Below are 21,214 nucleotides of genomic sequence, written 5' to 3'. Positions count from 1 at the left end.
AACTGGTGCAGTTTGCTGAGCATGTTTTATAAAGGAAAGGAAATGCCAAAACCCAGTTAAAGTTGCTCCACTGCAGCCCTGGAGAACAAAGGAAGATTTGTTTCTCAGACAATTACAAATAAAACAGGTGAGGACTTTCCCTCCCCCAGCTGAAGCACTCTGTCAGTACAATAGTCTGATAAATAGAAACTAGACAGTCTATGCAGCCAAGAGATTCCACAACGTGTAATGCAATCATGGAGAGGTTTACCTTCTTGAGCTTCAAAGTTGGAGGGTTTTGGTCATTTAATTAAGTATCAAACTAGTGCTTTGCAGCCGCCGTATCTTCACTCTGAGATTATCAGTCTTCTTCACAATGTATTTTTAATATCCTCACGCTCAATTTTAAGACAAAGCAATGTTAATACTAGGTGCACACCACATGCCCTTGCAGCAGACCGCTTTTCTTGACAAGGTATGAAGTAGTTCAAGGAGGTATGGTTAAGGCTGTATTACTGAACGGTGCTGGTAAAGACTACACAATTTTTTTGTCATGTTGCAACCTTTGTTTCCAATTTAGTGACTGCTGCTATGGAATCAGATAGCAACAATGACAACATCATTAGGTTTGTTTTTTAAAACTATGATTTAGTGACAACAGTGGTTCCCAATTTTAACCCCTTGGCAACAAGATCCAAGTTCCATCATTTGCACATTAGCACCTAAGTGTCAAGGGATTAAGTAACCAGCACAAAAGATACTGCACTTCTGATTGTAGCATTTGGCAGAACTGAAAGGAAAGGAAGTTGTGCTACATGTTGAAGGGACTGTGGGCAACAGAAAGAAGACACCAGGAGAAGATAAAACGTCACATGAAGTCTTCATAGTCTTGTACGTATCCGCCATCATAACCACCATAATCTGCCAGATCATCTTTCATGGTGGCCTTTAATCCCCCTCCAGGAACCACACCTTTCTTCTTCTTTTTGGCTTTGCTTTGCTGAAGATAAAAGAGAGTTAAGTCATAAGACTTTATATGGGCACCTTAATTGGTACAGCAACCCTCAGAGTCAAAAAAAGCCTCTGGTTCCAGAAAAACCTAGTTCTCTGAGATTCCAGAATTAAGCCAGGGTAATTTCTATTATTAATTTAGAAAAAACATGAACATATCTATAAACAAAAAGATGATAATGGCACACTCCTGTTCTATTCCAATATAAATGGTATTGGTGAACTCTTGACTTCTCCTCACTAACCCTGGTGAAAATACCATGTCTACACCCCAGTGTGCGCAATACACATTTCCCACACAACTAGCTCTTTTACCTTTTCTTGCTTCTGTTTCTCACTGCAGAGTACAGTCAATGAATTGGTAATCTTTTTCAAGTCATCAATTTCCACTAAAAAAAATAATAATTTTTAAGAATTTTAGAGCATAAGTAAAAAAGCAAAACACACGTTCTTCACAGTGTCATGACGAATCTAATTTGTCCATCATTAACTTCAGTAACTTTGAAAAGGCTGTTAATCTCTCCTAACATGATAGAGAATCTTTTAAGTGTATGGCTAGGCTCACAAACCAGAACTGCCTAAAATGGCAAGCCCAGCAACAAAACTTCGTGATGATCTATAATCGCCAAGACGCCGCTGTTTAACCAGAAACTGGAAACAGCTACAGCTTACAGAGCTCCCTACCATGCTTCCTTATCCAGTCTAAACACACAAAATAACCAGTCTTATGGAAACAACACATCCTTGATTTTCAGTGAGGAGCATCTGAATCAATACGGAAGGCCAATCCTTAAACGCACAGATGACAACTCCCCGGCCCTTGAGGTCTCCATTTTCTAGCACAAGAATGAAAATAATAGGTTATCTCAGAAGTCTTAAGTGCCTGCCCTACCAGGAAATAAACTTGGCCAACACATCCTCCCACCCCATTAAAATACAAAGCTGGAAACAGACATGAGTTTTTATCTACCAAAAGAAGTGTTCAATTTTGGTTAGCACCTCTGAAACAGAAAAAAATAGTGTGTACAAAATAAAACGACAACTACAGGCATATCGCTGACCAGATTTAGAACCTTCCACTTAGTAATCATTTCCCAAAGAAAATCCACTTTAAAATTCCTGTGAAGAATTCATCCTCAGTCTTAAAAACAGTAAATACTAGCCAAACTAGTCCCTTCCACCTTGGTTGCTATATACCACCACTGGTTGGCACTCCCATTCCCCACGCCCCTGAAACGTGCACGAAACGAAATCCACGGACCCAGAGAATGGCTGGCAGCTCGTGCAGCTGGCTTCTTCTTACAAAGTGAAAAGACACTCATCTGTGGTCTCAGTTCTAAAATTCTGTATGATTTTCCCCAAAAGATACTTCCTTAGCTCCCTTCAATATAAAACAAGAAGCTAGTCTTTTATTCGCTGTTGTGCCAACAAGCACAGATACCCCTCTGGGAAGCCACTGTAAAAACACTAAGAAAGCATCCTCAGAAGACCACTTGGTGTGGATTTGCAGAACAACATTCCTAAACTACCTGCTAAAAAGCAAATCTTCAGTGTATTAAAACATCCCCTACTTAAATCCATCCACAAGGGTCAGAGATGAGAATTACTTACATGAAATACAAACATCTCGAACTAAGGCTTCCAGAAAATTGGCATAATATAGTGACTTTTCATATTGTGTAATTTTATCTTTTAGTAACTTTCCGAACTCTGTGAAGTCATCTCTCGAGGACGGGTTCATAGCATCTATTCCATAAACTGTATTATTAACACCTGTAGGAGAAAGGGGAAAGGGGACACACAAAATATCAGAAGATTTTTTAAAATTTAGAAACCTATCAGATGTCTAAATAACCCTATTATTTCATTCTAAAACAGAGGTTCTCAACCTGAGTCGACTGAAATCTTCGGACAGAATTCAAGTGGTTTGTACATAATTACTGTATCACAGGTTATTTCAATATTTTGATACCTATTCCAAAATAATAGGTTTCCTTTGTAAGTAAAATCTTCTGTATTTTATGCATTTAAAAACAGTATGTTAAGAAGGGAACCATAGGCTTCACTTGGCCCAAAGGAGTCCCTGGCACAAAAGGGATGCTCTAAAAGCATTTGTCCAAGAATAGCCCACAGCAAAGATGGAAGAGAAAGAAAAAAAGCAAACAGAGATGGTTCCTGTGAAAGTATCCAGCTAACTACAGAGGCTAAATAGGAGTAAACCATGTGTTAAATCCCAACAGAAAAATTAGCTTGAAAGGATTCTAGGCTGCGAGACACGATGCTTCCTGTGTGTGCTGTGTGTGTGCGCTCAGTCGCGTCCAACTCTCTGCAACCTCACGGACACGGGGTTTTCTAGGAAAGAAGACTGGAGTGGGTTGACTCCCCTACCCCAGGGGATCTTCCCCACCCAGGGATCAAACCTGCAGTCTCTCGCGTCTGCTGCACTGGCAGACCGATTCTTCCTCAATAATCAAGTAATCACGTGCTAACACTGATCCAATATTTTAGTATTAGAAACACAACACTAAAATCCTATTAACCAAATGATCACTGTATGAATACATGTTTTTGCTTTTAATCGACAACTGGTGCCCCATCTTAGAATTTATTACCACATAAACCCTTCTCTCTAATAACACTATGGGTGCCTTTTACCACCCTATGAAGACAGGACACTGGGCACGCGCCCGCTGCAGTGAGACGAGCGTGGTGGCGACATGTCAAGCACTCGCCAGTACACGAGCATCCACAGCAACTCTTGAGACTGCGGAAGACTCACTGAGAGGTCAGCTCACACTCGCAGTGCAAAGCAGAGTGCTCACGACAGTCAGCCTGCTTGGTCCAGTTTAAAGAAGGGACGGGGAGAGATCAAAACAACTGGATCCTCCTAGGCTTCATCTCAAGGTTATTTAACTGTGAAACAGGATATTCTACTCTGAAAAAAAATAAAATGAGAACTTTTTAAACTATTTCTCTGACTTTGTATCTTTATCCTCCAGTGCCATGTAAGGCCCCCTGGAACTCTCTAAACTTACTGTCCACTTACAGAGTCCTGAACATACCTTTTATCTTCTACACTAACCACAGCTGCAGGCGTGGGACACGGACGTGGAAGTCCTCTGGAGGAAGGGCGTGCTGAAGGCCAAGAGGGGACAGCCTCGGCCTCACCGAGGCCAGCAAGCTCCTGTCTAGATCCCACCAGACTTAAGACAATGATACTTCTACAGTCAAACATTTAAACCTCAGAAAGTTACAGGCTCCACACTTCACCCAAACTTCATCCAGCTGATAACATATACTTAAATCAGCAGTATACTTTATTTGGGTTCAATAACTTAATCATCTTTTATATAATACTCAAATTATTAAAAAATCTGAGCATATATCTCACTCTATGTTAAGTAATGAAGCCTCAAGTACAAACAGAAGAGGTTAAGAACTGCTTTCTAATACCTAAGTTACCATGTTTCTTCATAAAAGATGTTTTCTGAATTTTCAAACCAGTAAGACTTCCACAGTGTTCACTTACAACTTCAATACTACACTGTTACACACCCCCACTTACCAAAAGTTTCTTTTGCTAATTCGAGGTCAGACTCTTCCTGTAATTTCTTAAGCCGCAGTTTATCTGCTAACTGTTCTTCTGGTGTTAGCATTTTAGGTTCTTCAGGTTCTTCTAACTAAAATGAGACAACAATGAAGTTTGAAAACAGCTGGTTATAATGAACACAGTACATGTCTGTACTGTATAATTTTTTTTTCTAGACATACAAATAATAGCAAACATTCATAGTGTTCATTGTATTTCTACAGTAAATTCTTTTAGATATCCTTTTCCTAATGTTACAGGAAAAAAACCCGAGTCACAGATTAAGCAGCCTGCCCATGGTAACAGAAGGTTAACACAAGTGGTAATGTCAAAGGATTGAGACTTGAACACTGGGTTTATTTCATGGTAATTTTTCTTAAATTAAGGACTTGAGGTTGCAGACAAGTTGAAAATATCTCTCTTAAATTCTGGCTAAAACTGTATACTGAAAAAATTTTTTCTAGAGTAACTTTCGTAATATTTATCAAGTCTTTAAAATACACTATATGCTTTAATCAAATAATTCCACTTTGAGGTATTCCTCTTAAGAAACCAAAGATGCACACAAATATTTAACCAAAAGGAGGTCAAATGAATATTATGGTAGTCATAATATCAAATAAATGTAGAGATGATCTAAATATTCCACAACAGAATGGTTAAAGTATATGGCATATCCATAATATTATGTAGACGTACAAAAAAAAAATTCCTTCAGAGAATTAGAAAAACATTTCCCCCTTATTTATCATTTTATTCCACTTCTTTGAGATGACAATAGTCTAATTTATATCCTTTCTATATACCATAAGTTTCTATAACAAATATGTTACTGAGAGGAGATACCTTTGATAATATTTATCAAAGGAGGAAAAAGGTGAAGGGAATTTGTGCCATTTACAATTATCCATGCCTGTGCAGTTGGAAGATTTTGATTTAGAAGGCCACTTCTGAAACAGGTCACATTTTATTTCTCATGGAGAAGATTTTTCTAGAAAAAGGGAACTATCTCAACTATTGATAGAGCTGAACACCCTTATTTCCTGCATCAAAACTGAGTGTGTTTTAACTCAATACTTCACCTAAGATAAAATTAATTCACTGAGTGTAAGGTTTCTTTATTTTGGAGACTAATATCAAGATACAATAAAGTAAGTATAATGCTAAACTTCAATGACCAACTTCTTAGACTGAGCTGTAAGAATCCATTGCTTGTTCTGAACAAATAAACATGCATGTAAGTATATTTAGATATACAAATACAAGATTACTAAAAAGTATCTAAAATGTTCCTGACTGGGGGGAAACAGACATTCTCACATATTGTTGGCTATGATAATTTGGTACTAAAAAGGAATGACAGTAGCTGATTCCAGGCCTAAGAGAGTTTACCAGATGAGCTTATTGTGCCAGAGAACAAGGAACCTTTCAAAGACTAGCAGGGTTCTGTGAAACAGAGGAAGATAGGAACAACTTAGAGTGACCCCTATTATCCAACATTGGGACAGTTTAAGCATCAAAAAAAAATAATCACTATATCTAAATGAAATTCATAAAAGACCATAAATTTACTCAAAAAGAAAAAACTGAAACCCACAAAATCCTTCATTTTTCACCTCTTAAAGTTACCACACCGGCTCCTTACTCTGAAAATTAGTAATTAAAAGAATTAAGCTTTTATGCTTTCTAGTACAAACCATATTCAAAGTAACCAAATAGAAAAAAGGGGAAAAAAAGCCAGCCAATAAAAAAACAGAAGTCATAGAATGAAATATCACCATTCTGCCACACCTAAAGAAATAATTAGGTAATGATCATCAATGACACTAAAACTAACCATAAAACTGCATTACCAGTAAAAAGAAATCTGTAATTTTACAAGAGAAGGACCAGGTTGTCATCAACTTAACTCAGTAATCAATTTTAGCATCATTAATAATAGTACAGACATTATATGATTCCTGATGTGACTGATGCAACACGAAGCATACAGCATTATATCTGAAATATTCCAACCAAAAATGTTTAATCTAATTCCAATTAAACTTCTAGACTTCACTGCCAAGTTAGAAGAAACTAACCACCAGGAAGCAGTCAGAGAAATCGAGACGGTGGGGTGTTCTGCAGGACAGCTGCCCTGCTCTTGTCAGCCAGTCAGTGTCATTCAAAAGAGAAAGACAGACCCTGGGAGATTTAGAATACATTTAACAACCAAATAAGTGCAAGGTGCTTGCCTGAACAAATCATATGTACGGATATTTTGGGACAAAGAAATGCACATAAACTGAATACAGATGATGTTTAAAAATGACTTACATGAGGAACGTAATTATGTGAGAAACAGCTTTGCTTTTTCAGAAATGCATACTGAAGTATTTAAAGGAAAAATGCATAATGTCTGTTATATATTGGATTATATTTTAGCAAAAAAAAAAAAAAAGAACAGGTGAAGCAAGTTGGCAAAATATTAACAACTGGTAAATTTAGGTGATTTGTATATGACCCATTATGCTATTTTCTTGAAATTTCTCTTAATAAAAAGTCAAGGGAAGCTTTGCGCAGTGGCAGTATCGTAGCCAATGTGGTAAGATTTCCATGATTATTAAATAAAGCCAAGGTGAAAACAATAAAAAAATGGGTGGAATATGACCATACAGTTGTATACAAATACATAAAGTCACCTTGGAGACATCATAAACCAGTATTTACTTATAGGATAAAGGGAAAGAAACAGAACAAATCTGTGAAGAGTTGGGTGCCCCTCTTAATATCCTTTTGATTTCTGAATCATGTAAATGTGTTTTCTATTCAAAAAGTAAATGAACACAAAATTCCTGATCTTGCTCCAAATAATCAAAAACATCTATATAGTACATGGCAGAGAAATGGATGCTTTTTGTATTTATTCAAAATGTACACTGCCCATTAAAAAAAAAAAAAAAAGACTATAATCACAGCTAGAGAGAACTGCAAGGCACTGACAAAAAAATCCCTGACTATGGTCACAAGACAATCCTGAGTGCTTCCAAATGTCTGTGAAAATCTAAAAGGCATTCTAACACGTAAAGCTTCTGGGTTTGGTTTTTGCAAAAACCACAAATTCAGTTTGTCTGGGATCACTTTATCTGATGATGTCCATTTACAACCTTTACAAAGCCCTTTAAAAGGTCAGGTAACATTTGCTGCTTGTTACGATACTGCACCACTACTGAGGTGAGAATTCTGTATTATGGAAAATAAATAGGACTTACTCTCTTTTTAATTTCTTCTTGCCTTTTCTTCTGCTGCCGTTCTTTCTCTTTTATTTTCTCTGCTATTTTTTTCTTTTCTGAAATTTTTACTTCTGAAAGTAAAGAAATGTTTTAATCACAGTTAATCTTAAATATTTTCTAGTTTATGAATGAGACAGACATGATACTTATATATTTCAAAAGATCAAACCTCTCCCAGCTCCAATTTAGATGGTGATTTCCTGGCAAATAGGAATAGAAAAGTTCTTCCTTTCTCCTCTCTAATCTAACCCCTAAGATCCAAACGCCTCCTTTCATATTTCCCCACAGTCCTTTAGGTAAGACTTAGACCATTCAACTGTGATGCCTCATCCTCTAATCTGATTATATTTTAAAGAGAGAGAAAAAAGAGATGCAGGGAGAAGAGAATGAACTGGAAACAGAAGGATGCTTGGTTTCTAAAAATAACCAAAATGTTCTATTTTGCAGCATTTTGTTAGTTGTCTTAACATAAGCATCAGATTAAGATCTAAACCCCAAAACAGAGGAAACCCAATGGATCACCTGGTTTTACTTCTGCTGCTTCTTTTTTTTCATCATCATCATCATCCCAGTTATCCTAAACAAAGAAAACTCCATTAATAATTCTTGCGTGCTTACTTTTCCATGTGATCCTTATTATTCTAACACCACAGAAACAAGTTTGCTGGGGTTTGGGGGTTTTTTTTTTTTTTTGGTCTTACATTAAATTTATAGTTTTGGGAGAACTGACATAATGTTGAACTGCCCTAGCCTAGAAAAAGGGCTATCTTTTCATTTGTTCACGCCTACCTCTGTATCTTTTCTGGGCGCCTGATGTCCTCTGCTAGTGATCAGAAGTTCTTTTGTGAAATTTGTTCAGCATTCAAATGTTCTTTCGAAGAATTTGTAGGAGAGAAAGTGGTCTCTCCGTCTTATTCCTCCGCCATCTTGGCTCCTCTACCTCTGTATCTTTCAAAGAATGTTTTAAAGTTTCTCTTAAAGGATTTTGCGTATTTCTCATTAGGTCTATTCCTAAGTATTCGTCTTCCCTGTTGCCGTTGTAAATTTTTTTTTTTCCATTTTCTGCCCTCTAACTGGTTATTATTTTATCATAGAAAAGCTACAGGTTTTGCACATTAACTTTACACCCTACTACTGTACGTATGTAAATACTTACATGGTGTGCTCAGTCGTGCCCGACTCTTTGTGACCTTATGGACTGCAGCCCACCAGGCTCCTCTGTCCATGGGATTTTCCATCAAGAATACTGGAGTGGGCTGCCATTTCCTACTCCACGAGATTTTCCCGACTCAGGGATCAAACTCGCATCTCTTGCGTCTCCTGCATCAGCAGGCAGGTAAGATTCTTTACCACTGCACCACTTTGAAACCCACTTTGATTACATTTATCACTTAAGTTAGTTCCATCACTGAGTCTCTATGGTCTTCCAGGTATACTACCATATCATCTGCAAATGAGATAGCTTTATTCCTTCTTCACCAATTTGTGTGCCTCCACAATTGATTTCACTATCTAATCGCACTAGCAAAACCTCTAGTATAGTGTGAAAGAACAGTGGCAGAGAAAACGGGGATCAAGTCCTTGTTCTTCTCTTAATGGAAATGCCTACAGTGTCTCCCCACGAAGTGTTATGTACCCCACCACATTTATGGAGTAAAATTTAAAACTTTTCTTTTAATGCTCTGAATTCCAAGTCAATTACAAAGTCTTTTCTTAAAGCAAGGAATTTTCTTCTAGAAGATGTATGCTTCCATTGTTTTTTCATTTAGATCTCTGATCCTTTGCAATTTTTTTCTTTTCTATGATGGATCTAAGTATGGATCTAATTTTATTTTTTCCCAAATAGTTACCCAGTTGTCAAAGCACCATCTATTGAAAAGTCCACCTTTCTAATATTTTATAATAACTATAAATGGAGTATCATCTTTAAAAAGTGTGAACCACTATGTTGGTTCCAAATAGGGAAAGGACTATGTCAAAGCTGTATAATGTCACCCTGTTTATTTAACTTATATGCAGAGTACATCACGAGAAATGCTGGACTTAATGAAGCACAAGCTGGAATCAAGATTGCTGGGAGGAATATCAATAACCTCAGATATGCAGATGACACCAGCCTTATGGCAGAAAGCAAAGAGGAACTAAAGAGCTTCTTGATGAAAGTCAAAGAGGAGAGTGAAAAATCTGGCTTAAAACTCAACATTCAAAAAACTAAGGCCATGGCATCCAGTCCCATCACTTCATGGAAAACAGATGAGGAAACAGTGGAAACAATGACAGACTTTATTTTCTTGCACTCCAAAATTATTGCAGATGGTGACTGCAGCCATGAAATTAAAAGACGCTTGCTCCTTGGAAGTAAAGCTATGACCAACCTAGACAGCATATTAAAAAGCAGAGATGTTATTTTGCCAACAAAGGTCCGTCTCGTCAAAGCTATGGTTTTTCCAGTAGTCATGTATGGGTGAGAGTTGGACTATAAAGAAAGCTGAGCACTGAAGAATTGATGCTTTTGAACTGTGGTGTTGGAGAAGACTCTTGAGAGTCTCTTGGACTGCACGGAGATCAAATCAGTCAATCTTAAAGGAAATCAGTCCTGAATAGTCACTGGAAGGGTTGAATCTGAAGCTCCTCCAATACTTTGGCCACCTGATGTGAAGAACTGACTCACTGGAAATGACCGTGATGCTGGGAAAGACTGAAGGCGGGAGAAGGGGACGACAGAGGATGAGCTGGTTGGATGGTATCACCGACTAGATGGACGTGAGTTTCAGCAAGCTTCAGGAGTTGGTGATGGACAAGGAATCCTGGCGTGCTGCAGTCCACGGGGTCGCAAAGAGTCGGACGCGACAGAGCTGACACTGTATACCTGAAGCCTGTAATACTGCCAATCAACTACACTTCAGTGTTTAAAAAGCCCATCTCCGCCCTGTGATTTAACCATATACTGAGTGTTCTTAGACACTGGATCTATTTCTGCTTTCTATTCTATCCCACTGGTTTGTTGTCTCTTCATGTACCAGTACCTACTGTTTTAATTAGAGGCTTTATAGTATGTTTTTAATGTAAGCTGGGGCTAATCCCCCCTTTTCAGGTTTTTTAGTGTTTTCCTGGCCATTCTTGCACACTTATTTCTCCATATGAACTTTTACATCAAGCTGTATAACTCCACAAAAAAGCTTCTCCATTAACAGTTAAAGCACAAGACCACCAAGCCAAAACTAACAGCCTCTCTTAAATAATCCACAGTAGTTTTAAAGAAAAATTGAGCTGTCTTTATACTTCTTACTTCCCCAAATGTAAAAGCATCCAACATTCTGGCTAATCGTTTTAATTATTTCAAGCAATAGTCCATACAACGTAACCCTGGCTAATGAATTAAATCTTTATAAAAATTTAAGCCCAACATTGTAAATCAACTATATTTCAACTTTTAAAAATTAAATTTAAAAAAAAGAAAAAAGAGTTAAGCTCAGAACAACGGAAGAATCAAGAGCTGATCCACAGCTTCATGGAACCAACTCCCTAACTTGGGCGGGGCACTTTCAGGTGGCTCTGTAGTCTCTTTGCTGTGCCTAGCAGAGTCACTGAGCCAAACATAAAACAATGATCAATCTTCTAAAGGGTCCACAGAATTTAGAAGGTTTAAGTTTAACAGAGAAAGACACAGTCCTGTGTGTAAATAGGGCTTTAACCTACAGGTAACCTGACCACTGTCTCAGCCACGAGGACAAGCCAGTCTGCAGCTGAGCAGAAGGTGACGGGCAAGGCAGGAGGGGCAGGGCTGACTCATGTGCCACAGCTGCGACGCCAAGCTTCTGGCTTCATAACGCAAGAGGCTGTAAATCTGAATCAGGCTAGGTCTGTAAACTAAGCCTTGATTCTTAATAAAAATCTAAATCCAAAGAAATAAAAAAATCCTGCAAGGCTGCCATGAGTGGGAAGAACTTTGAATTTTAGTGTTTTTATAATCACTTTACCTTTGCAATTTAACCCACAGTTCATAGTTAACACACACAATGAAAGCAAACCAGCGAGTCACTGTATGAACATCTACGAGTCAGAAATCAGACGGCACATGTCCATGTCACCCTGCCGGTTTGCGTAAGTGCTCTATCAGTACACCATTGTACAAAAGGAACCAAAGAGCTAAAACTAAAAGTTGACTACTACTAGAAGTCTTTTGTCACTTTCGTCTTCACAGAATAGAAAAGCTGGGTCTGTGAGTGGTATGCTGCTTAGATGGTTCTCAGATGTAAGAACTGTCTGCTTACTTCCAGGGAATGTTTGTAACTCCCTACTAATAACAGTGATGATGATAACAGTAACAACAGACTGCATTTACCAAGTGCTTACTGTGCACTAAGCACTATGCAAAGGACTTCATGTTTAAATTTTTTAAATTCTCTGGCCATGCTGCACAGTTTGTGGAATTTTAGTTCCCTGACCAGGGACTGAACTTGGGCTCGTGGAAGTGAGTCCCAACCACTGGACTGCCAGGGAAGTCCCCAAAGAACTTTACATATAGTAACACAGTTAACCCTCACAAAAATCCTGCAAGTAAAGTAGTGTTATCCCCACTTTACATTAAGGACGATAAGGCCCAGAGATAACAACCACACAATCTGAATGGAAAAATAATGAAGGAACCTGTTTTGAACAGGACAAGATTTCTTTAAAGTGTCATATTAAACATCATTTCTTACCTGAATCCTGAAGTATAAATGTCTGGGAACTAGGTCCCTCCACACCAAAATTTGTTCTTTCAATTAGTCCTGGAATGGAGTCCCCTGGAATTGCAGGGAATCCCATATCAAAGAGAAGGGTTATGGTACATACTAAGATATGCCCTGCTACAACGGTGTCAAATATTCATCTCAAATCGCCTGTGATGGATTTCTACTAATTTTAACAAATGAGTCTAGCAGCCTCTGGGAGCAGGTGCTCAAGAGGAGCGAGGCGTAGCTGAAAATCAGCAGCGCCATCCCAGTAACTCCCACACAGCGAAACAGCACAGCAGGGTAGGATTTGTGTTCAGTGCTGATATTCCTCAGTTCCCTTTGCCAGTGAAACCTCACCCCACCCAGATCACTGCTTTCTCAAGTGTCTCATTCACCCTGACTTTAGGTCCCGCCTCTACCCCGTCCCTGGTTTTGCTACCGAAGAATAACCTTATTCTGGACAGTTGTCACACAGTCCCGTCAGCGCAAGTGTAATGAGGCCACCTAGAATTTCAGCACAGAAAAGATTTCAGTAGCAAAGACAGTGGCTCCTATCTCTAGGTCCTGGGAACAACTACGACATTTGCTCCTCAGTTCATAGACAGACCATGAAAGGCACCCTCACCCCAGAGTGCTGGAAAAAAGTTTGCTCTGAAGTTACTTCTACACTGAGGACAAGCTCCTCAAGAAGGGAGCACAGTGACGCCGGAAGAAACAGACCGGTCACACTTCCAAACAAATGTCGTCCCCAAAGCAGAAGGCCAGGAAGCTTTCCCCATGAACTTAAGACAGTTTTTGCATCCTTAGTTATAAAAGTAAATGCATAAAAGTAGAATGTTTAAAACTGCCCAATTTTCCATAAACATCAAGACCTTGTAAATGCTGACAATGAATTCAGATAAAATACAAGAAGGGTTACTAGAGAAACAGCTAAAATTAATGGTTGTTTTTGGTTCAGGAGTTACCTGTCAATATCCAATGAAATTCTTTAACCAATTATCACTGGTAGCCAATCGATCTTCCAATTAAAATATCCAAAAGTATTTCTTTTATCTCCAAAAGTATTTCCAAGTATTTAAAGTATTAATATCTCCAGTATCAACCAGGCTCTTCTAAAATGGGGCTAAAATGAGGCTCTTCCTCAGAAGAGAAGCTGTTTATAAACTATCTGCTTATCTATACTTATGTTCTACAGATACACACCCAGCATCGTTTGAGCCATTTCTCTAAAAAAAAAGACGGGTGTTTTTCAAGTTTAAAACCTGCTTCCCAACTAAATACGACTAAGAAATGAAAACATAACAGAAAAAATTTAAACCCTGGTTTCTTTTTATTTCTAATAATGCAGCCAGTAGCTGGCTAGTCTGTCATTTTTATAATGTACAACTACAGAGTGTCACATGCAATGAGAGAACACGTTTAGGGCTGAAAATGCTTTCCAACTTAAGCAAGATATATTTATAGATCATCAAACAGAAGTAGCTTCCTATGAGCAGGAAAACTCTTCTGCCCCACAGCAGAAGCCCATTAACTAATATATACACCTCCTCCTTTCCTTCTTAAGTACAATAGTTTGGTTTAGATAAAGCATAATCTCTTGAAACAAAAGAGTCTCTTACTGGGTGTTCCTATAAGCTGCACCAATTCTGTTCTGAGAAACATCAGAACTCCATAGTGTGCTCCTGCCATGGCCAGACCTGACAGCAAAGTTTCGTTTTTAAAATAAGTTCAAATGTTCTTCCATCACCTCAGTACTTTGCTTGTCTCTGGAAACCAGGGTATCTGTCTCAATAAATCCTACTTCACTTAATTCATTAAGTTTTTAACACACTACTATGGCTCAGCACTCTGCTGAATTCCATCTCAATACCGACCTGTCTCATAGTTGGAAGTGTTATCAATTCTACTTCAAATTCCTGGCTAAGCTAGATCAAGAACAAGACACTGAACACTAAACAAATGGCGTATTTATTTTCAATGGTTCAGGATAGCAAATTTATTAGGTAAATATTTTTCAGCAACAAACACACTTCCCAACTAAAAACTCACTAGTTTATAAAAAATTGTCAGGGTAGTACAATGATACAATTGATATTTTCTTCAAAATAATCTGGCTGGGTGAGGAGAACAGCAAGACAGAAAATAGAAAGATAGAAAGATAAGATAGAAAATAGAAGCAAGACAGAAAAGCAAGATAGAAAATAGAAGGTTGGTCATGGGTTTATTAAAGTTCTTTCCACTTCTGTAAGTGTTTAGGATTTTTCATAAGACGCGCACGTGCACACACACACACACCATCCACACACACTATCCATTTCCTAGCAAAATGCCTACCTTCTGAAAACTTCCCAACAATCTCCCATGTCTTTGAAATATGATTGTCTACTTCAGAAGTGGTTTCCAATGCTTCAAAAATGTCCTTACTCTGGTATATTTAAACTATTAACTGGGATACGATCCTAACAGACAGCTGAATGGGCACAATAAGGCATGCAGTTTTCAACTAATCCAGTTCTCTAGGGTCTTTTAAAGACATTTTGTCATAACATTATAGAAGCAAATGTGTGAGATGATTGATTACAACCAGAAGTTTTCTCAAAACAAACTCTACACCCTCTGAATAAATCTAGCTTCTAATCTGTCTTAGTGAAATGATGGGAGACTAGTAAAATGGAGTAAAAGTTGTATTGTTCCTGCTTGCAGTGGGTAGGTACTCACAGTAAGCAGGAAAAATGATCAACACAGCTTACACATCATTCCAGAAATGAGGAAGGAGTCTAGAGATACATGCCAAGCAAACAATTCTCCCACTGCCTCTGCATTGATATCAGGATAGGGTAGAAAGGGGAAATAAAGCTAATGTGAGAGGAAACTATGCTCCCCAGTTCTCACCTTTTAAACTGGGAAGAAGCACAGCCTTCCCCTACCCCTCCCAAGTGAATATGAACAATTCTGCTGCTGCTAAGTCTCTTCAGTCGTGTCCGACTCGTGTGATCCCATAGACGGCAGCCCACCAGGCTCCCCCGTCCCTGGGAATCTTCAGGCAAGACCACCAGAGTGGGTTGCCATTTCCTCCTCCAATGTGTGAAAGTGAAAAGTGAAAGTGAAGTCGCTCAGTTGTGTCTGACTCTTAGCAACCCCATGGACCGCAGCCCACCAGGCTCCTCCATCCATGGGATTTTCCAGGCAAGAGTGCTGGAGTGGGGTGCCATTGCCTTCTCAGATGAACAATTCTAGTTTCACCTAAATACACTTCTGCCACTATCAGACAGCTATTTGAAAAGTCAAGGGCAGTAAAATGCTATGTCTATTGAAAGACATTAACCTATTGGAGCAAGTTACTGTGACAAAAGACCTTAGTTTTCCTTTCATTTCTCAGGACATTACAAAAATGACATTACGCCTATACTCTTAAAGGTTAAACACTAGATGCTGACACAGATTGAAGAGCTTACTGTTTCTACCTCCCTTACTTTTGAAGGACTTTTCAAAAAGTCACATACTGTATTCTTTAAGGACTGTGATTATTCAATCTCATGAAAACTAAACCTTGTTAACAGCTGCTACCAAAGGATTAGCATTAGAACATCAGAATTCAGAAATTTGGTATTAAAGTATTCCTTACTTTTTGAAAGTTCACTTTATGACACTTCACTTTTTCTAACAACGAACCTTAGTACCTGTGTTCACTAAGTGAAATACAAAGAGAATTTACCATTTTATGACAAGTGAAAATTGCATTTTTTTAAATTGTTTTTTGAAAAGTGCATCTGTTTTTGGCACTGAGCTATTACAGTGGCAACGAGCACCCTAAGCAGCAAGAGCGGCACCGCCAAGGCCAAGTTCACTCTCCACCGAGCTCTCAGAGTCTCAGCACCAAGCTGCCACAGCTTTGAGTTCTGTCTGTGAGCATCCGTGCTTTACCTGGACTTATCCTGTGCATTTGTTAGCAAGGTGTGCTAAAGTAATTACTTCTTTCAGCTTAGGAAAGGTTTGATAGGAATGCTCTAGTTTCAGAAAGCAGGGAAAACCTTCTCATCACCATTCAAGGTGACAAATTTCAACTCTAGATTCTGAGCAAGCAAAAACTTGCCTGACAACCATGGTCATTCCATTCAAAACAAAAAATACACAGTAAACACCCAATATGGAGAGAACTTACTCCTACTGAGCTAAAGAAAGCACACAACGTGGCACAAAAATGACCCCAGATACAAGATCTAAACAGCCTAAGCATATTTTCCATCAGCCAGAAAAATTAACACTACATCTAGAAGCAAGAGAGAATTAATGTTTACTCAGTGCCTACCAAGTGTCAGCCAACTCTGCTTAATGCTTCATATATTATCTCCTTTAAAGGGCAAAATAATGCCTGAGATAGCTTCCGTAGTAATACTAAGATTGGGGTGGGGGGGCTGGGCGTGGGTTGATTAAAAAACTGGTTTATGTTCACAAATAGAAACTGTCAAGGCAACAGTATAGATCCAGGTCTGTCTGATCCTAAACTCCTAGGAACCAAACTACTCCATTATCATGGAAATCTTTGAGAAACTCAACAGAAATAAAGCAACATTTCAACATGGAAATAAAATGGGCAAGTTCAGCTTTCTACTACTCAAAGATCAACTTCAAAGTTTAAGTAAAAGAAATAGGCTATTTGTATAAAACAAATTCTGCACTGAAAGAGTGTGGAGACAAGATAACCTTTATGTAACACTTACCTTTAAGTAAGATTTACAACTCCTATACCTCCAAAATTAGTTACAAGTGGTCAGAATTCTCTTTATCAGGACAGACACCATTTAGATACAATAATTTCAGTCAGGCTTCTTCCTATCAGTCTAGACTACTTCATTCAAACTTCATTTTCTGGTAATTCCTGATTCTCTAGTTGCTTCTTCTCACCTATTCCCAATTTTCCTAACAAATGTCTTAACTCCTACATCTACTATGCATAGAAGTGAAAGGACAAATCTGAACTAAAGGCTCAAAACACAAAATCTGCTATAGGGTAGGGAGGTAACTAATATTTTGCAATTAGGCTGACAGCACAATCCATTCCCTGTCTACACAACATGTAAATGAAACAAAAATTTAAATATCTTCACAATAGTGCTGCTTCTTAATTAACCCCAAGGTCTGAAAAGCTCACATCATCCCTGAATCTCAGGCTGTTCAATGAGTTGGGACATCCGCCTCATCAGACAAAAGTAAAATCTAAACAAAAGCAGTATGGACACAAAGTTCATAACGATTATCTAGCTTAAAATTTTTTTAACCCAAGCGGAAAGATTTGTAGGGTTTGTTATCATGGGCTGGGGGTAGAAGTCAGAAGAATAAACCATTCACTAAATGAATCAAAACCACAGAAAACCATTTCCCAACTCATATTAAATTTTATCTTCACGGAAATAAAGATTTCGAGAACTTCGTTAATAAGAGGCTTAACATTCTGCACTTAGATTTGTAGCTACTAGAAAAACGAAAACAAACGCAGCAGTCATCATGTCATCTGAAGCCACACGCTGAGTCCCCAGGAGGTCTCAGAAACAAACGACATATACAAAGCACAGGACAAACACGACAAACACCGGCTCCTTTCCTTCTCCAGCCACGAAATCAGTATTTCCTTACGGGTTGCCGTACAGATGAATGACCCACTCTATCAGAGCTCCATTTTTCAAGTCGCTGTGTGGACTATGCAACCAGGTTTCTGACCGCTAAGGTAGCGATCTCAGTCCTCAATTGGTCCTTTTACCACAGCGAGGGAGAAGGGGGTCTAAAAAGTATCTCACTTGTGTGGGGGTAAAAAAAAGGTGGCCGAAATTACACCACAATATTTCACACATTTAACAGCTCTAACAAACTCTACCAGCGGGCCTTTGGGGCTGCAGACGAGCTACCAGTCCGAGGGACGCCTGAGCTCGAAAAGGCAAGAGGGTTAGGAGACGCACATCTGGGATGAGCCAGGGGCCCCAACCTCATCCTCCCTTTGGGGCTGCAGACGAGCTACCAGCCCGAGGGACGCGTTACGAGACGCCCCATCTGGGAAGAGCCAGGGGCCCCGCTCTCGCTTCCCGGTCTCAGCCCCGCGCAGTGCGCACGTGGGCCGGCCCAGCCGCGGCTGTCACCGCCTGTCGCCGGCTGGCGGGGGATCCGGGCAGGAGCGGACCCTCTAAGAGGGGCTGGGGCCCGCCACTCGGCAGGCAGACTCTGCAGACCACGCCGCCCAACTCCGGCCCTCTGGCCGGCGGAACAGGGCACCGCCGGGCCCTGCGCTCGCGTCCCCACACGGCCCGCAGGCCCGGGCGGCGCCCCGGGCCCCGCGTCCGACCTCCAGCCCCAAGGCGGGCACCCGGGCCCACCCCGCGCGGACCCACCTTGACGTCCTCGTCCTCGTCCTCGCCCTCCCAGCGGTCCCCGCCGGCCGTGCCGCCGCCCCCCACCTTCCGGACCGGGTCTTCCACTGAGAACGTGTCCGCGTCTGCGGGAAGAGAGCCGCGTTAATGACAGTCTGAGGCCAGCGCCGGCCCGGCCCGATCCCCGAGCTTCTCCTCACCCCAGGAGTCGGAGTCCCCAGCCGCCGCCGCCGCCGCCGCCGCCGCCGCCGCCGCCATATCGAGCCGGGCGTGAGCGTGTATGAGGGAAGACGGGGGAGAGTTAGCGCGGCGGAGGTGAGTCACCGGATCCCCGCTCGTCGCCCGCGCGGGGAACGCTGGGACCGCGGCTGACTCAACGCCGAGGCCCCGCCCCCTCGGCGGCCGGAAGGGGCGTGGGGAGAGGCGGGCGCGCGGGGCGTTCCGCGCTCCATTCGGCGCCTAAGGGGTCCGGCGGGCCAGTGCGGCAGGGGGAAGGGCGGGGTGGGCAGAGCCGGCCCCCACGCTCGCGCACCCCAGGAAGGAACAGGGAGTACGGTGGTCGTGGCAGCACCTTGTCTAGCGCTTGGCTGTCGCCTGCCCTCTCCCTTCCTCCCCGGCCACCCGGAGCCCGCCCCTAGCGGCGCGGCGCGCCCTCTGCTCGCGTGGACCCCGCCCCGGGGCGCCGGCGACCGCGGCAGACAGTCCTCACGCCGCGCCCGGCTGTGGGCGGCGGACTGATCTCCGCGTCCCAGGGGCGCGCGGTAGCGCGCTGGGCGAGGTGGGCCTCTGAATCCCGAAGGGCGCAGGGCGCCGGGAGAAGCGAGCGGAGAGCACCGAGTTCCTGGCAGCCTCCCAGCCAGACAGCTCAGATTTAGCTCCCGGCACGTTTGCCTCCAGAGCATCACGGAGGGATCGAAGGGAACCCCGGGGCCCGAGGACCTTCCCTTCTGTGAGCCCCCTGAACCCAGTACACGATTCATTCTTTCGCAGAATGATTTCGGAACTCAGTCTGAGTCTAGCCTTACCCTCAAGGAGCGCACAATCAAGCGGAGAAAACAGACACGGAAACAGATTTCGACACAGTGCAATGACCGCAACAAAAAGAAGCGTTTTGAGGTTAAATTCAAAAGGGTTATGATAACCGCGGAGGGGAGCGGTAGGGTATTTGAAAGGCTTCCAGAAAGTGAGCGCTGCAGTAAGGAGTTTAAAAGACCAAGTGAAATTTGCTCCAGTGCGTTTCCGGTAGAAGGCACGCAGGCAGAAGATGCTCCCTGATCTGACCGGCAACTGGAGATAAGCTGAGCAGGTAAACTGATAATAATACAGGGCTGAAGATGGGCTATCAGGGAAGCACAGTAGTGTTGAAGAAGCTGAAGTTGAACGGTTCTGTAAAGACATATAAGACCTTCTAGAACTAACACCCCAAAAAGATGTGCTTTTCATTATAGGGGACTGGAATGCAAAAGTAGGAAGTCAAGAAACACCTGAAGTAACAGACAAATTTGGCCTTGGAGTACAGAAGGAAGCAGGGCAAAGGCTAACAGTTTTTCCAAGAGAACGCACTGGTCATAGCAAACACCCTCTTCCAACAATACAGGAGAAGACTCTACACATGGATATCACCAGATGGTCAACACCAAAATCAGCTTGATTATATTCTTTGTAGCCAAAGATGGAGAAGCTCTATATAGTCAGCAAAAACAAGACCGGGAGCTGACTGTGGCTCAGATCATGAACTCCTTATTGCCAAATACAGACTTAAATTGAAGAAAGTAGGGAAAACCACTAGACCATTCAGGTATGACCTGAATCAAATCCCTTCCGATTAAACAGTGGAAGTGAGAAATAGATTTAAGCGGCTAGATCTGATAGAGTGCCTGATGAACTGCGGGCAGAGGTTCGTGACATTGTACGGGAGACGGATCAAGACCATCCTCAAGAAAAAAGACGTGCAAAAAACCAAAATGGCTGAGTTGGCCTTACAAATAGCTGTGAAAAGAAGCGAAAAGCAAAGGAGAAAAGGAAAGAAATACCCATTTGAATGCAGAGTTCCAAAGAATGGCAAGAAGAGATAAGAAAGCCTTTCTCAGTGATCAATGCAAAGAAATAGAGAAAAACAATAGAATGGGGAGGACTAGAGATCTCTTCAAGAAAATTAGAGATACCAAGGAACATTTCATGCAAAGATGCGCTCAATAAAGGACAGAAATGGTATGGACCTAACAGAAGCAGAATATATTAAGAAAAGGTGGGAAGAATACACAGAAGAACTATACAAAAAAG

At 41.1% G+C, this 21,214-nt stretch overlaps 1 protein-coding gene and 1 long non-coding RNA gene across 2 annotated transcripts; one reads left to right on the top strand and one right to left on the bottom strand.

Annotated features, from left to right (window-relative positions):
• Positions 1–344: 344 nt before the first annotated feature.
• On the bottom strand, positions 345–19,286 carry EIF3J (eukaryotic translation initiation factor 3 subunit J). Its single transcript, XM_020900763.2, has 8 exons — positions 19,132–19,286; positions 18,953–19,056; positions 8,374–8,428; positions 7,831–7,922; positions 4,556–4,670; positions 2,602–2,763; positions 1,306–1,379; positions 345–979 (listed from the first exon to the last, which is right to left on the bottom strand). Exons 1-8 carry the CDS (start codon positions 19,187–19,189, stop codon positions 848–850), a joined length of 792 nt encoding a protein of 263 aa, XP_020756422.2. The 5' UTR covers positions 19,190–19,286; the 3' UTR covers positions 345–847.
• LOC139035713 (uncharacterized) lies at positions 8,794–12,558 on the top strand. Its single transcript, XR_011488429.1, has 2 exons — positions 8,794–9,187; positions 9,871–12,558. It is a non-coding gene; the product is annotated as an uncharacterized lncRNA (long non-coding RNA).
• Positions 19,287–21,214: the final 1,928 nt, after the last annotated feature.

This window comes from Odocoileus virginianus, chromosome 6 (genome assembly GCF_023699985.2).
Source record: "Odocoileus virginianus isolate 20LAN1187 ecotype Illinois chromosome 6, Ovbor_1.2, whole genome shotgun sequence".
NCBI classification, from domain to species: domain Eukaryota; kingdom Metazoa; phylum Chordata; class Mammalia; order Artiodactyla; family Cervidae; genus Odocoileus; species Odocoileus virginianus.
Note: the sequence above shows the minus strand (reverse complement) of the source record. Positions and strands in the feature narration are given on the sequence as shown.

Bases quoted from the DNA above. Each gene is read 5' to 3' on its own strand.
- EIF3J (XM_020900763.2), bottom strand. From the start codon at position 19,189: ATGGCGGCGGCGGCGGCGGCGGCGGCGGCGGCGGCGGCTGGGGACTCC. The intron at 19,057-19,131 runs GTGAGGAGAAGC...CTCTTCCCGCAG, and splicing joins TGGGGACTCCGACTCCTGGG to ACGCGGACACGTTCTCAGTG. The intron at 8,429-18,952 runs GTGGGTCCGCGC...TTCTTTGTTTAG, and splicing joins ACGAGGACGAGGACGTCAAG to GATAACTGGGATGATGATGA.